We start from the raw sequence: 16,246 nt of genomic DNA on the forward strand, positions 1-16,246 counted from the left end.
GCACCTCTGCACACAGCAGCAACTGTTTTTTTATTATTATTATTATTTTGTGGTGCTGCTCAGCGCAACAAGCCTTGCTGTATGTTTTGAAAACTTTCATGCTATTAACATCTGTACAATAAAGCAGGTCAAAACAAGTGAAAAAAACAACAACTGATGAATGTGGTAAAGTCAGGGTAATCCACAAACAGTGCTTTTCAGAGGCAGGTTACATTTACCCGAGTAAACGTTTGGGGAAATAAATACTTTCAGGTTGTGTTTTATGTCGTACTTTTCACTTTTGCCTGAATGATATTATAAAGTATTGCTACTAAATAGAGAACAAACATATTTTAACCAGAAATGCATCAGACACACACATCAACACTTCATCTTAAAGTGAGCCTGCAATCCACAAACTCTGTTATTTTCTGTTGTGTATAAATAAAAAGTGTTGTTTCTTCTGCCTAAATTTGCTCAATTTTAATTATGTTATTTATTTTTGTAATATATATAGATATATATATTTAAACAGCATATTTATGTTTAGGTTTTCTCCTGTGTCTCTTTGCCTACTCTTCTTGGATGGATGTTGTTTACTTTTACTTGAGTACTACTCTTACCTAAGTAAATTTTTTTTGCCTACGTCGGTTCTGACAGTAAAATAGAGCGCAACAAACACAATAGACGCAAATGTTCATATTTAGGATGTACATTTAAATCCATTTAGGAGGTCAGTAATGTTCAGAAATAGTTTAAAATCCGATCCGTTTTTATACTAAAAACTTTGACCAAAGAAAAAAAATAAAATAAAATTCAAGTGAAGTTCAGTTGAAGCAATGTAAGTATTTTACATTTCAAAATACAACCTGGTGATTTATCTGGTAAAAGAAAAAAATAAACCACCAGATTTTTCTGTTTGTTTGTTTTTTGTTGTTTTGTTTTATTTGTCCCGTTTTGACGAGGCGTCCCCGAAGGCGTCACCGCGCTACCGGTGATGTCAGTTCACGGACGGTAGGAGTTTCCGCCAGCATGCGCGCCGACGGAGAGCAGACCCGCTGCTGGGCGTCGAGGAGGGGAGGAAACGCGTGTTTACACAGACGGCGAGCTGCCTGGGGAATCGCAGGGGAGAGGAAGTCGGCCGGCTCCGCGTCCGCCTGCTCCAACTTCCTGCTCGGAGGCAGAAAAAAAGCCCAGGATCCGATTTCAGTCCAGCACAGCCGAGCGAAGACCGGGAGTCAGCATGGAAGAGCGAGGGCTCACACGGCGCTCGACGTAAAGTTTGGCGGAGCGAGAAAGACCCAGCCGGAGACCGTGAAGGTAAAGTGGACCAAAGCTGCTGGCGTTTCTGGACACAAAAGGGGGTCTTTGTTGGCGAGCGAGGGGGTCTGTAGACCGCAGCGGGGCAGGGCGAGCGGCTCCAGCGGCGCTTAGCGCCCACTTTACCCGAGAGCGTCGCGGCTGCGAGCCGCTGCTTCCCGAGACATACTTTTTGGAGAGTTTCAGGCGAGACTCGAGTCGGACGCGGTGCCAACTTCCGGTCCGAGCAAACATCTTGAAAACGAGTCAGAGGGGCAGGAGGCTGAAGCAGACCTCCGCGGGGTGACCGCATGCTAAAGTGGACCCAACTCTCCACCAGACCCTCCTCGGCTTCTCGCTGAGTTTTTTTTTTTTCTTCTTTTTCCACCGACTGCAAACAGGAAGTGAGCAGATTTGGTCAGGGCCGAGCAATGTCTGCATGCACCATGTAATCTCATTAGGAGTTTCCGTTCAGCCAACACACTGCGTGGCTTTGTGTTCACTGAGAAAAGAGCTCTTCTTCCTCCGAGCATCAGCAGCAGGACTCCTCATCCTCACTCAAACCAGCAGAGATGTTCCTAGAAAGAGCAGCAACATGTCTCCAGATCTCCAGGCGGGCTCCACTCTCTTGTAGGTCACTGTGTCGGTCGTGTTGTGAGGCTTGTGCAACAGGAAGTGCAGCATCTTCTGTCCCACAGGCGTCTCAGCTCGCCGGCTGGACGGAGACGCTTTTCACTTTTGTCTTTGTCCGGCAGCCACAGTTGAGGTCCAGGTTCAGAGCGGGTCGCTGGGTGGACCTGAGAAAGCTGGACAATGATGTGATCTTTTGACCTCCTCCCTCTGGGATCGCAGTGGGAAGTGTGGCCGGATCGGGGGAAACGCGCCCCCGCTGTGGGATCCCCTCACCTCTCCATTTGTCCTTGGAAGTAGAATAGGAGGAAGTCCTGACTTTGACAGGTTTGTGGTTTCACATGGCAGACAGGAGGCTCTGGGGCGAAGCTTGCGTCGGAAAACCAGTCCCAGTCCTCTTTGGACGGTGAAACAAAAAAACAAAAAAGCTTCTCTCTTGTCAGTTTTTCACTTGTTGCTTCTCACATAGCGTACTGTTTTTTAAATCGGTGCCTTTATAACATTTTGGCACCTTATAACCACAAACTCCGGTTCATTTTGCAGGACTTTACATGAATATAACTGGAAAGGTCGACAGGTTTAAAGTGGTCAATAGTCTGTAGACCAGGAGAAGAAAGGCGAGACTGAAGGTCTGCGTTACTTTCTCTTTAAACACCCTCCACACGGTGAAAAATGGTGGTGGCACCGTCATGCTGTGGGAACGGCGTTCCTCAACAGGGACAGGGAATCCGGTTAGACTTGATGGGAAGGCTGAGCAAAGGCTCAAGATCCAGCTGGACGACTCAAAGCACCCGGCAGTGGACCGGCCTGTAGGTCGAAGGGCAGTCATGTGTCAGAATGGCCTAATCAAAGTTCCAGCCTCTGAATGTGTGAAGCCGGTAAAGAAATACCCTGCAATACATACCATTAATCAGCTGAGTTTAAATAACGTCAGTCACGATCCCTTATCAACACACCAGGCTATTATTTGCTTATCTGCTAACAGACTGGCATTAGAGCTGCATGATGGAGCCACTATTTGTGAGAACTAGAGCAAGAAAGAAAAAAAAACAGTCAAAAGGGATGCAGGATTCTTAATGTCGTCGGGGACAGAAAGCTCCTAGTCGGCAGACAGGAGCTCGGAGGCTGCACATTCCTCCATTAAAGGAATAACCCACCCTGGGCCCGTCATGCTTCCTGTGGAGAGAGGGCCAGGTTGAACCGCAGCATATTTCTGGCTTGAGCTGTTGTTCCTGCTTGTATTTTTTTTCTCTCCCCTGCTGCTGCTGCTACATTACACCATATTCTTTTACACACACTGTTCTATTCATGACGGCCTGCGCTCAGACGGGCCGCCCCCCCGACCCCCAGACACACACACACACACAAAACGAGACTCGGTCTGCATGCGGCTAAGCCGTGCTGGCAGGAATACGTTTGAAAGTGAGAGTGATGCGAGTGAAAAGTGTTGCCTCCCGCTTGCTGCAGGTATGGACAGCGCCATCACCCTGTGGCAGTTCCTGCTGCAGCTGCTGCTCGACCAGAGCCACAAGCACCTGATCTGCTGGACGTCCACGGACGGCGAGTTCAAGCTCCTCAAGTCGGAGGAGGTGGCCAAGCTGTGGGGGCTGCGCAAGAACAAGACCAACATGAACTACGACAAGCTGAGCAGAGCCCTGCGCTACTACTATGACAAGGTAATTCATGAGCCGCTTACCTCTTCCTCTGCAGTAGTCTAATTGTTCCCCTGCAGGTTTTTGTTTGTTTTGGTTTTTAGCTGAAAATTGCATGAAAGGATGACAGTTTCTAGGAAATACTCTTTACTTCCTACTTCCTCTTAGGTTGCATTCACACCATTCCTGTTTAGTCTGCTTTAATTCAACTCCAGTTCGTTTGAATGAGGAATTGAACTCTGATGATGGTCTGGTCCATCTTATAAGGCTGTTTTCACACCTGATAGTCCAGTGGACTCGTTTCGATTAGGGACCAAAATTGCAACATTTGTTGCTTTCGCACTGAGCTGCGTAAAACGGTTTAAATCGTTTGAAAAATCCGTCCTGTGCGAACGCACCCTCGGAACAGAGTCTGCCGGACTATCGGCTGATGCAGTTGAGGCTGAACCGAAACTTCAGCCACTTTCTCTTCATTGTTGCGAATGTTTGTGTTGCAGAACATCATCAAAAAGGTGATCGGCCAGAAGTTTGTCTATAAGTTTGTGTCCTTCCCTGAGATCCTGAAGATGGATCCGCAGGCAGTGGAGATGGGCTTAGCCTCTGGAAGGTTTCCCCTCCAGGAGGGAGACGCGCCTGAGCTGGACGTGGAGACGGAAGAGGAGGAGGACAGCGAGGAGGAGGTCCAAAGGAGGACCCTGGCAGCCTTGGGGGCGCAGCAGTGCCAAAGGGACTACCTCCACTCGGGCCTCTACTCGTCCTTCAGAATCGGCTCCTTGCAGAGGAGCCTGCGCGAGCGCCAGGACGAGCCGCGCTCCGTCATCCGCTTCGGTGCCAACACCGGCGGGAGGAGCTCCCCTCCCTCCGTCAAGTCAGAGTCCTACGCCTCCCCCAGGGCGTCCAGACTCCCCTCGCACTCCCACTCCCCGTCCTCCCTGCCGCACTCCCAGCCCAGACGAAGCTGGAGTCCCGCCGCCGAGCAAGAGGACTCGGAGGACTCAGACCAGAACCCTCAGCCACTCAATCTCTCCTCTGGGCACAGGGAGCGAGCCCTGCAGCCTCCTGAGAAGAGGAGCAGCAGCAGCAGCAGCGGGGACCAAGGGGACGAACTTCCTCCCAAAAGCAAAAAGCCGAAAGCTTTGGAGATCTCCAGCCCGTCCCTGCTCCTGGCGGGGAGCGACATCGGCTCCATTGCCCTCAACAGCCCGGCGCTGCCGTCCGGCTCCCTCACTCCTGCCTTCTTCACCGCACAGGTGAGGCGTTAATCTCAGTCACACACAGCTGTCTTAAAAAGTCCCATCAGGAAGCCCAACGTGTGGGAAAGAAAGCGACATCGTTTCCTTGTTTCTAGACGCGAGTTTGGCTTAAGAACAATGGGAAAACCCTGAGTCTGTTACGTTGGACTCCTGTGGTGTTTTCCACCCTCACAGGGATCAAATGCTCAGAAGTGACACAAGCAGCACCAACATTAAACCAGCGGATCAAAACTGAATCCCTCTAAATGGTTCCAGACCAAATGTCCTGTTTCCTGTCCGTCGCTTTAGACGAAGCTAAATATAGTCAGAAAGGTGTTTCGATGATGCGGCTGTTTGGGGTGAACCGGGCTCTCAATCTGCCTTCACCTCCAACGTGCCACCACATGCTGCCACACCCTTCTCTTTCCCTCGCTCCGCACCAGCAGTCGAACCGGATTCTGACACTTTCTTCCAGCCGAAAGCGGTCCAGCTCGTAAGTCACGAAAGCACAAGAAAGCGGTTCCCCTCTGAACGGATGCTCTGATCAAACTTTTCCTGGCTCGGGTCCATTTCCAGGTTTTCGTTGAAGTCCGCCCCGCTGATTCCAGTTTTGACTTCCCCAGAAGGGAAAATGAACTGCAGATCTGAATTTAGCACATAAGTGAAACGAAATACTCGATTATTACCTTGCACTATCGAAGGGATTTTTCCTCCAACACGGAAAAAGTGCATGGTAGTACACTTTGTGTTCGTTGCTCAAAGATTACAGGAGTTCGTAGTATTCATGCATTTAATGACCAAGAAAAAGAGTCAGACTTTTCAGTGTTGCACCCACCTGAAAGCATTTACAGCCAATTAATCGCTGAGAGCAGCAGATCTTTGCAGTGCTTTAAGAGTCCTTAACAAATCCAGATTACACTCGTTCATCAAAAGCTATTTTTTATTTTTATTTTCCTTTTTAATGGGATGTTGTATTTTCGTTGCTAAAACTTCCTAGCAGAAAAAGGGATGAGGTTTCCAGCGCACAGATAAAAGGAATTGAAACACAAATTTCCTTTTTTTATGTATTTTTTTTGTTTTTGCTTACAAAATGACAATTTATTCAGCTATTGATTACATCAAATACCGTAAATAAATGTAAAAAAAACATTTATCAAGCTTTTATGCAGGTTCATCCAAGTTCATTAAATAACATGTTTAAGTTTATCAAGTAGATTAAATATGACTTGCATTATAAAGTTAAACCTAATAAGATTTTTACTAGGTATGTGTAAATGTAATTCATTAAGTAAATACAAACTAATTAAGTGGGATTCTTAAATTATTATTTTTAAAGATGAGTCAGGAAAGGCATTCAGTAAGTATTTCATAAATTTACGGTGTCTGATTTGTCGCCATATTTTTTTCAGACTGTGAAAAAAAATCGTAATTTGCAGGTGAGAAAATTGCAATCGGTGCACCTGCAGTTAAAAATAATCAATAACGATGATAAAAAACAACCTTTTTTTTCCCCCCAGATGTTTTAAAAATCGAAGTCATTTTGCGTGGCGACATGTTTACACCCATTTGTCCTGTTTTTTTTCTCGTATTTGATTTTTTTTTTCCCCCCCAAAGAGGTGTGTAAAATGCTGCAGGTAAGGAACCCTTGCAGCAACAGGTCTGTTTCATTTTCATCTGAAGTGTCAGCCAGCTCATAAATAATGGAGACCTATTAAATTAACTTCCTCGTGACCCGACAAGTCACTCCATGATGCTCATGTTCTCTGTATTTGTCGAAGGTGGCACACTTTTAAATCCAGACTCGTTTCTGCATCAGCTAATATTTGATCGTCCGTTTTAAAATTCGACGTATTTTTTTTTTTAACAGATCACGCAACATCGACGTTAAACCAGAAAGGTATTAATAAGAAAGGTATTAATAAGTTTTCCCAGCCCCGCTGTCTGTTTACGGGTGAACAAATCGGAGGAAAAACAAGCAGTTTACTGAAATCTTCAGCAAGTGGGGCTGTAAAAGAGCAGAGGGGGGCGGCGGGGTGGTCCCTAAGTGATGCCATATGCTCCAATAATTCCATTAATAATGGGAGCAGGGCCGGGTCCGTCCGCTGCAGCTCTGGCTCACGTCGCTGAGGTGACACAGGGAGAGACGAGTGTGTGTGTGTAGACGGGGGGGAGGGGAGTAGATGTAGAAATTGATTTCATATGTTTTCTCTCTTAAGGATCAATGCCCCCCATTGCCCCCCCTGTATTGAGGAGGAGAAACCACAGACTTCCTTCCTGCTCCCTCAGTTTGTTTTTCCAAACGCCAAAGCGCATCCATTTACCGTCTCAGCATGTTTCACATTACCCAAACGTCTCAGAGCAACGTTTTTCCCCCCCAACTCCGTTTCTCCTTCAGTCTTGGGGGGAAAACCTTTTTCTCTTTTGTTTTTTTTTTTATTTTATTTACCGGCCTCCTCCCTCATACGTTTGGACTTCTCGCTCACAGACTCCGTCGGGTTTGCTGCTGGCTCACAGTCCGCTGCTGTCGGGGATCCACTTCTGGAGCAGCCTGAGCCCCGTCGCGCCGCTCAGCCCCGCCCGGCTGCAGGGCCACGGCTCCCTCTTCCAGGTAAGAGCCGCGGCGCATTGTGGGTGTGGCGCCGACAAGCGGAAGACAAAAGGGGCCAAAAATAGCAGAGGAGAACAACAGAAGGTGCAACGCAGAGAGTAATTATTTACTGGAAGCTCTTCAAAAAAAAAAAAAAAAAAAAAAAAAAGACAAAGGAGGAAGTGGCATGCTGGTAAAACACGTGCTCCTACAAAAAAAAAACAAAAAAAAGTTACGATTTTGCTTTTCAGCAAAACTTTGATTATAAATACTTTAAAAAAAAGAAGATTTTCAGTACGTTTTATTCTTTGGTCTTTTGCAAAGCGGCACACACACAGAGTTGAGAGACACGCTCAGACTTTGGAAGCGGTTCCTGCAGAGGTGTCCTGTTTCAGAGCTTGTGAGAGGGAGAGGAAATCCTGTGAATACTTCCTGTTAGAGCCCAGGGGAGCCAGGCTGAACAGGGTGGACTGGTTTGAGAGCTGCTCCTCATTTATGAAACACACACACACTGGAGACACCGTCTCTGCAGGCAGATAGGGCCTGAACAGATAGTGTTCAGGTATTGGTTCATAACGTTTTGAACAAATGATCACTCGTTCTAATGTGGAGCTTTAAGGTTCCAGAGACGAAAAGGAAGGAAGGAACAATGAATTAAAAATTAAAGAGGAAGAAAAAAAAAACAGGAAAGCATAGCAGTGACCATGCTGCAGTTCTTTACCGGAAAGCAGCCACCCGCTAACTCTCGGCCTCGTCTCTCTCTCTCTCTTCCCTCCGCAGTTCCCCAGCCTAATCAACGGACACATGCCTGTCCCCCTCCCAAACCTGGAAGGAACACCCTCCTCCCTGCTCCTGTCCCCCGCCACCCACAAATCCTGATCCAGTGACTGTGAAAGAAACAACAAAAAAAAAGAGCATCATCGTTTAGTTTCTCAGTTGTCCATTTGCAGTCGAGTTCATGTTCAAATTCAGCTTAAAAACAAACAAACTAACTAAAAAAAAACCAAGAGACATGACCTCACTCCTTTTTGCACTTGAGTTGCTCCAGATTCTAGTTGTTGAAAGCACTTGGTAAAAAGCCATACAGCAGGACGTCAGAGACGTCTGTGGTAGAGGAACATTTCATCCACAGACAGGCTCATTCTCTGCAGAAACTTTTTATTTTTGTTTTATTAATTTTGTACAAACATTATTTTTCTCCTTTTTACAAGGTGAAACTGATGGTTTCACTAATGTGGTAAATGTAATGTATGCACTAAGCTTTTCTGATAGTACCAGCCGTGCCTTAGTCTTTTTTTTGTTTTACTTTATTACAAAATCTTTTTAATGAAGACGAGATTTCTGATCAATTAAACAATTTGTAACAGTTATGTACTTTTTTTGTTTTATAATGGACTTGGCATACAGTTATGCATTTTGTATATGTTTTGTATTGTAAAAAATGTCATTTCCAATAAATAAGGCATTGAATGCATGGAAACTTTTTTCATTATTTTAACAACCTTCTGAAAGTATTCATTCCCCTTTGTCCTCAGAGATTTTAGGGATTGGAAGGAAATTGATACATGGTTTGCAAACATGGGGCCCAAAGCCAAATGTGGTTTTGGGGCCTTCTAGTTCTGGTAACATTGTGGACTGGCTGCCATCAGCAGCCCGATCATTAGGTCCTTCACACACACCTGCTATAAACTGCCGATGTTGTTTACATTATGTACATGTATAGGATACATTCACTGGCCAACTGATTTTTCAACCTATTGATTTCTGGGCGCCAGTTTCTTCGTCAGCAAAGGTTTAAAAATAAGCCTCTGATGTACTTTACTAAATTAAAAAAAGTCACGTTCATGTTCCACATTTTGCTTCGTGCAGCGTGTCTGGACCCTCGACGGCTATGCTAAATGCTAATGTTTGGCTGCTAACGTTTAGCCGTGACGTTATGAAGCTTACCGGAAACAGCCTGCGCTGTGAAGCAACCGTCCTCCACTGCGATGAGAAAGAGCAAAGTCGAACAAGTTGACTCGATATTTGAAGATTGTGACCATCGTTTACTTCCACCGCCGCCATTTTGCAAAACTGCAAGCGCGTACAATTCTAAGAAAATTGACGTCATTGCTCAGTTCTTCTGAATTTTGTACAAAGGCAACGATCACAAAAGATGGCGGAAGGTGGGAAATTATATGGGGTATGATGAACACTTCTCAGAGAAACAGAAGCGGATATAAAAGAGAAAAGCAAAACATTTGTTTAAACTTTTAAATTTAATTTGTTTTACTCTGGAAAAAAAACCTCAAAAAATGGGAATCATCTCCAACAAAATCCCACACTGTTAATCATTATTCACAAATAAAGTTAAAGAATATTATACAAAACATCTGTTGTAACACTGGCAGACGAACGATGAGACTGAGGGAGGCAGAACTAGAGAGCATCTTCCTGCTTCAGGAGTTCACTAGCGGTGGCATGCAACATGTAGACGGAGCCGAGAAAGAAAAACAAGAAATGACGTCCCCCAGAACAAAGTAGAACATTGAGGCGTTTCAACGAGGATGTCTTCCAGTGTCGCCCCCGTTAGCATGTTCTTTATCCCAACTTTTGTCTCATTGGTCGTGACTGAGAGCGTCGGAGGACGCAGCCCGCGCTCCGCAGCTCGGGCGTCATCTTCCGGTCGATTGGAAAGCCATCACCTGCCGTGTGACACCTGGCTTTGAAAGCCTTCAGAGGTCACAGATGATTCACGCAGCACCGCTTACGACAGACACAAACGCTCGACCTTCCTCCGAGTTGCCACAGAAACATTGCTACGTCTGCGAACAGCACAAGGAGCTTTCAAGGTGGAGTGAACATGTTAACAGTGGGGAAAAAAAAACTTTAAAAAAAATAAAACTCAAAAATGTATCACGTCAAAGCTCAAAAAAGGAAAAAAAAAGTTAAAAATCTATACAAATGGCATGTATTCATTAAAGTGACTGAGCCAGTTAAATTCTAAACAGTAGTTTGACTTAGCAGCAAATTCAATAAATATAAATGTACAGTAAATAAACGTCTCTTATTGGAGCTGGGCTCGGCTGAACCTGGGAGGAGGACGGAGGGACAGGGGAGGAGTCGTACTGTGGACAGACAGCCTTTCAAAGTATTTTGAGGGGAGGGAGGAAGAGGAGCCATGAAGATGATTTAAACACATTCATCCGCTTTGAGCTGATCTGTCTGCAAGGAGGTCCTTCTCATCGAAAAACAAAACAAAGGTAAAACAGTCCGGTCCGGAGTTTTTAAAACAGCATGCTTTGTCTTCTGTTCTTCCCATTGCCTGGTGGGAAAAAAACAGAGAGGAAACACGGATCAAAACACAGTTCTTATGATTTATAATAAATGGTTTTTAAAGCCAGATGCGAAGGCGAGTGTCGAAACGAATACAAAAAAAAAAAAAACAAGAAAAATAATCAGAGTAAACAAAACAAAGCAACATGCTACCTATTCTTGTTAGCACGCGCAAAGGTTTGTGGGTAATGAGTCAGTTTCACACAGCGGTCAGGCTACCGTAACACAATGTGGAGACTCTGGGATTTTTATAACCACCGTTGACCAATCCAGTTACATTTTCTAGCTGCAGTATGTAAGTATGGATTAATGAATATCAATAAATCAAGTAGGATCAGCAGTGCTTCAGTGCATCATTTGTTTTTTTTTTATTCAGGTAGCATCCCACTGGCAAACAGGACATTCCTCCAGGAAGCTGAAATGTAATTTATCTCCTCTGATCAGTAATAACATAGCAACTCCATTTTACTTTTTACATAAAGTAAGAGGAAAGCAATAACGTCAGAATTTAAATTTGAAAAGATGTGACAGCAGAGTTTATACCCTCACAGATTTGATCTTTGTTTGTTTTTTTTTGGTCACATATTCCAGATATCCAAAATGAAATATTTATTTCACACTTCAGATGTTCTGGGTTTTTGTCACCTCCCAAATGAGTTGTTTCTTTCCCCCCCATTGAGTCGGTTTGTCAGCCGCTGCTACGAAGCTTCACCGCTGTTCCACTCCAGTGGTCCCAAAACCTGAAAATGTCTTTGTAGCCATTTTAAGACTTGATGTCAGCGAGTTTGTTATGAGTTTCTTCACATCGTTGTTTGCTTTTTCAGGCAGAGAAAGTGCTTTGCTGATTGGACGCGAGGCGGTAATCGAACCTTGGTAAGGAATGTGAGACTGAACCCGAGATCTGCTTGAAAACGAGATCAGCCAAAATAATACTCGTATTAAAGAGCACAACTCTGCGGTTGTTGCGTTGGTAAAATATGTTTTATTCCAAAGTTTGTCTCACTACAGTTGCATGCCAATCAGAAGTGATTACATTCATGCAAGGTAATGTGCTGGAACACTTATTGAGTACTCGTCACAGTTGCTATTGTGCCGATACCTTCTTGGAAACCCGAATGCTTTTATTTTCAAGGCTTCGTGTAAAAGATAAATGAATAATAAGTGAGTTTGTGGTCAATTTGTGCCTTTGCCGAAGCAGGCCACTTTACAGTTTACTTAAGGTCACTTATGGTGGTAGTTTGGAATAAAATGCTAAAAATATTTTTATTTTGTTTGAATTTAAAAAGACAAATTCTATTGCACACCATCATCAGTGACTGTGGCTCTGATTCCCATTGATTGATATGAAATATGAGCCAAAACAACTTGCAAAAGTGTCCACACCTCTTAAATATTTCATCTTTTGCAGCTACAAAGGCTCGCATTTATGTGCATTTGTGTCAGATTGTGTGTAATTTGATGTCGGTATAAATACAGGAGTTCTTTAAAGAACAAAGAGAACCAATGCGACCATGAAATAGAGTGGAGAAGTTTAAGGTTGTGCTAAAGACCATCAGCATGATGCGGCCAACAGGGTGGTGGCAGCATCATGCTGTGGGGAATGCACAAATAAGTATCGTGATGGAAGAGACAGAGCGCTGCTCCCTGAAGGTTGCAAAAACACGAGCCTCGCTGAAGATAACATCTGAATAAAAAAATGCAGCCTTGCTCCTTTACAGTCGTGTACGATGTTCTACTTCAAAGTCCAAATGAAACACATTACGCTTCACGGTTTTAACGGGACAAAACAAATAAATAAATACTTCTGCCAGGCAGAATCCCGTCTCACCTGATTCTGCATGCGAGGAGCTCCGGTAGCCGGGGTCTCGCTGCAGCTGCACCTCCTTCAGCGTGAATATGGACATGTCTGCAGAAGAGACGCAGCCTGTCACCTTTCGGTATGAAAGCCCAGACCGATCCCCTCCGCGCTCTGGAAGAGCTCGGGAGCTGTGCACCTCCCTGGCTGCATTTCTGCATCACGATGCGATTACTCACTCTCTGGCAGCGTGTGCACGCGCGGCCCCAGGGTCCTGAAGTACGGCTGCCTCATTGCTTCATCGGCAGAGATCCTCTTTTTGGATTCGTACTGAAATTTGGGACAAAGGGTCGGCTTACGGTTATTAAAGAACAGCTTAAGACGGAGCAAGAATCGCTGCAAAAAGAAACAAAAAACAAACAAACAAAAAAAAACACAACATCTTGCCAAATATTTTCCGTCCGGTTTCTACACTTCAACTAAGACGATTTAGAAGTCAGCAAGAAACACAAACTTGTTTTAAGATAATAATTACTAAATATTGCTGAAAAATACTAGTTATAAGTGAAGTCTGGGAAAAAGTGTGTCGTTTATAACATACTTATTCAACAATATTAAGAAATGATCGACTCCTAACTGCTACTGAAAAGTTACTTGCAAGTTAGAACGTTTGAAATAAGACAAAACTTAAGATATTTGACTGAAAACACTTTTTGCGTTTTTTGCAGTGACCTGTTGTGATTTTAACAAAAACATTATCCTAACAGGAAGCCGCTCTGCTGCTGGCACTGCACCGTTTCTGTCAGGTAGCCAGTGACTCACTTTTAGGAATGAAGACAGCAAGTCGATTCCATCGTTATCCAGCCTGCATGGAAAAGGGGAGAGGGGGGGTGGTGGGAGGAGAGGGGCGTGGGGTCAGTAAGGTGGGGTGACTCACAGATCCTGGCGGCTGTAAGGAAGGAAACTCGGCCAAACAGAGTCAACTATTCCACAGGATTTCCTTACAGGAAGTGACAAAGCACACACACTCCTAGCTAAACAACCCGGCTCCACGAACGTCTACCATTTGACTGCTTTCAGTGAGCTCTACTGCTGTACCTCGGCGTCGTGACAAACGCTTGCTCAGTCCCGCTTTCAATAAGAGGACTGCCAGAAATAAGTGGGGAGGTTATGTTAGTGTGAAGGTTGTTAAAAAAATAAATCCTCGTATGAAGGATGCAGTGCAAAACTCCAAAAATCTTACCAAGTATCTTTGGTCTGGTTTCTACTGCAAATATCTTAAGACAACACTAACTTAAAAGTAACTTTCTCTGCAAGAAATAAGAGCTTGCTTTTACTCAATATGAATGAAGAAGTACTAATTAAATAATTTGGCTTTTTGTCCTGCGTCATGAATTAAAACATCTTATTCCACTGGCAGATTATTTCACTTACAACTAGCACTTTCTTCATCAGTATTAAGGAATTACTGACATTATACGAGCTCCTACGTCTTGCTGACGAGTCACTTGAAATACGATGAAAATACCTTGCAAGTGCGTTCAAGATGTTTGCGCTAAAACTAGACCAAAAGTACTTGGTGACGTTTGGCGTTTTTGCAGTGTAGCAGAGAATGGGACATCTGTCCTACCTGGGAGCATGATTGATCAGCGGCTGTGGCTTGTACTTGGAGAACTTGTAGGACCTGAACTCATCGATGGAGGATATTCCAGGCCAGCTGTCTTCTGTAGGAGAGCCTGTGTGGGACATTTAATCGGAGTCAGGCTTCACTGCGCCAGCTGGAGGGGCTTTTTCATGCACTTAGAGTGTGTGTGTGTGTGTGTGTGTGTGTGTGTGTGTGTGTGTGTGTGTGTGTGTGTGTGTGTGTGTGTGTGTGTGTGGTGGAGGGGTTTACATGCCATGGTTGATGCGATTAAAAGCTCATGTTCAAAAAGTTTGTTTGTTTTTTTTTCCCCCTGTCACCAGGGGCAGCACTGACCTAGCAGTCTGAAGATGAGATGCAGCTCGTCCTCCACTGTGGAACCGGGGAACAGGGGCCTGCCGGCAGCCATCTCGTAGAATATGCAGCCCACTCCCCTGAAAGGTCGACAGATGGTGCATGGGGGTGGGGGGGTCACCAAGAGACGAGCGAGTTCAACTTTCACCGGCGTTCGGTGTCGGGTTCCCCAGAGCGGGGCATTCAGAGGCTGCTTTCAATTCGTCACTCACAAAACTCAACACGGCGCTTGAAGCGTCGGTGAACTCTTTAGCCTCTAAAAGCATTTTAAACCTTTCCATGTTTTGTCAAGTTAGAAACAAACAAACTAAAACAAACTCTTTCCATAGGAACTCTGAAGGAGCTGTAGAGCAATTTTAGTGATTAAAACAAAACGGTTTGTCAGGGCAGATCCAGTCAGATGCAGAGACAGCGATACAAAAAACATTTAGCGGCAATATGAAGCACCTTTAACCCCTTTATCTAAGTTATTCTGCATTTATGGCTTCCATGCAAAGCACTTAAGCATGGCAGAAACTTTTGACCAAGATCTTCTCACCACGACTATGTGACTGTGCCACACAGTGGTGGCGACCTGATAGGAAGGTTTACCCGACTGGCACACAGATAAACCTTACAGGAAGAGTACGGTTTAGACTAAAGCTTACTAAAGTATTAACACATGAACACAAATGGATAAAACAAATATTTTTCACCCTTTTTCTTCAGATTTAGTAAAAAAGTGTTAAATTTCACAAACATTTCATCATTTGTGTTGGGCAATAAAAACTACGCTACACTTTGCCACATTTTATTACATTCGAACCACAAAGTTCAAACGTTATGAGTACTTTTATGAGAAAGCGATAAAATGAGAGGGCTCTGTTTGCACACAGGCCAGACTGAAGCTGTGCAGAGGGAACTCTCCCCGTTTTGGAAATCTTCCGGCCCTCTCCTGCACAGTGCCGACATATGGAAGTAAAGACTCTCTCCGCGCCGAGTGAGGCCCACTCACCACATGTCTATCTGCGTGGAGTATTCAGAGGAGCCCAGCAGAACGTCCGGAGGCCGGTACCAAAGCGTCACCACCTCGTTGGAGTACGTCTTAGTGGGCACGGACTTGGCCCTGGCCAGGCCTGTTGCAGAGCACGTAAAAAAAAAAAAAAAAAAACATCATGTAGTGTTCGGTAGAGGTTTGGGTTATTTTTTCCACAATAATAAAAATAAAAAAAAAACAGAAGATGCGATTACAGCGTTGGACCTCACCGAAGTCGGCCAGTTTGAGCTCTCCTCTGTCGTTGATGAGCAGGTTCTGGGGCTTCAGGTCTCTGTGGAGAACCTTCCGTCTGTGACAGTACGCCAACCCTCTCAGGATCTGGTACAGGAATATCTACAGGAAGAAACCTCTGCGATCAATAAGACAAATACGTCACAGAAAACTGTCCAATTAAAAGCCTGTTAGTGCGTCGTACATTGCTACTCCATCCAACAATCAACGTTTTGGTCAGAAAAATATTAACGTCTTTAACATTTTTGCACTGATTATACCAGTGTCCACACTTTGCCACCAGGGGGCGCACAAGCAGTGTTTCTTAAACCAACACCAGCATACGAGTAAAACAAAACAATCTCGAGAGTTCATTGAGGCAGCTGGGCCGGCAGGTTCACCTTAACGTTCTGCATGCTCAGGATGTTCCCGCAGTCGTCCATGTACTGCTTCAGGTCTTTGTCCTAGAAAAGAGAGCGAGGCCGTGAAGTGACGAGCTCATGATCCGCAACAGT

General features: G+C 44.8%; 2 protein-coding genes across 5 annotated transcripts in view; one reads left to right on the plus strand and one right to left on the minus strand.

Moving 5' to 3' along the window:
• The first annotated feature begins 920 nt into the window (after nucleotides 1-920).
• On the plus strand, nucleotides 921-8,853 carry LOC129368194 (ETS domain-containing protein Elk-3-like). Its single transcript, XM_055043105.1, has 5 exons — nucleotides 921-1,299; nucleotides 3,376-3,584; nucleotides 4,058-4,810; nucleotides 7,278-7,400; nucleotides 8,160-8,853. The coding sequence occupies exons 2-5, from the start codon at nucleotides 3,378-3,380 to the stop codon at nucleotides 8,256-8,258; spliced, it is 1,182 nt and encodes a 393-aa protein (XP_054899080.1). The 5' UTR covers nucleotides 921-1,299; nucleotides 3,376-3,377; the 3' UTR covers nucleotides 8,259-8,853.
• A 754-nt stretch (nucleotides 8,854-9,607) lies between these two features.
• The window catches only part of LOC129368270 (cyclin-dependent kinase 17-like), a 32,012-nt gene continuing 25,373 nt past the window's right edge, over nucleotides 9,608-16,246 (minus strand). For all 4 annotated transcript variants that reach the window (XM_055043223.1, XM_055043447.1, XM_055043291.1 and 1 more), the window contains exons 9-17: nucleotides 16,133-16,195; nucleotides 15,731-15,854; nucleotides 15,480-15,600; nucleotides 14,468-14,565; nucleotides 14,120-14,225; nucleotides 13,312-13,354; nucleotides 12,729-12,819; nucleotides 12,523-12,600; nucleotides 9,608-10,683 (exon numbers count right to left, since the gene is read on the minus strand). In XM_055043223.1, the coding sequence (XP_054899198.1) occupies nucleotides 10,646-10,683; nucleotides 12,523-12,600; nucleotides 12,729-12,819; nucleotides 13,312-13,354; nucleotides 14,120-14,225; nucleotides 14,468-14,565; nucleotides 15,480-15,600; nucleotides 15,731-15,854; nucleotides 16,133-16,195 (762 nt within the window). In that variant the 3' untranslated portion in view covers nucleotides 9,608-10,645. The remainder of the gene's footprint in view (nucleotides 10,684-12,522; nucleotides 12,601-12,728; nucleotides 12,820-13,311; nucleotides 13,355-14,119; nucleotides 14,226-14,467; nucleotides 14,566-15,479; nucleotides 15,601-15,730; nucleotides 15,855-16,132; nucleotides 16,196-16,246) is intronic.

Source organism: Poeciliopsis prolifica, unplaced genomic scaffold (genome assembly GCF_027474105.1).
Source record: "Poeciliopsis prolifica strain line A6 unplaced genomic scaffold, Auburn_PproV2 SCAFFOLD001, whole genome shotgun sequence".
Taxonomy (NCBI): domain Eukaryota; kingdom Metazoa; phylum Chordata; class Actinopteri; order Cyprinodontiformes; family Poeciliidae; genus Poeciliopsis; species Poeciliopsis prolifica.

What these genes read in the sequence shown, in the direction of transcription:
- LOC129368194 (XM_055043105.1), top strand. Translation starts at nt 3,378, where the DNA reads ATGGACAGCGCCATCACCCTGTGGCAGTTCCTGCTGCAGCTGCTGCTC. An exon ending in TGCGCTACTACTATGACAAG is followed by an intron (nt 3,585 to 4,057) that starts GTAATTCATGAG and finishes TTTGTGTTGCAG; the next exon opens with AACATCATCAAAAAGGTGAT. An exon ending in GCCACGGCTCCCTCTTCCAG is followed by an intron (nt 7,401 to 8,159) that starts GTAAGAGCCGCG and finishes TTCCCTCCGCAG; the next exon opens with TTCCCCAGCCTAATCAACGG.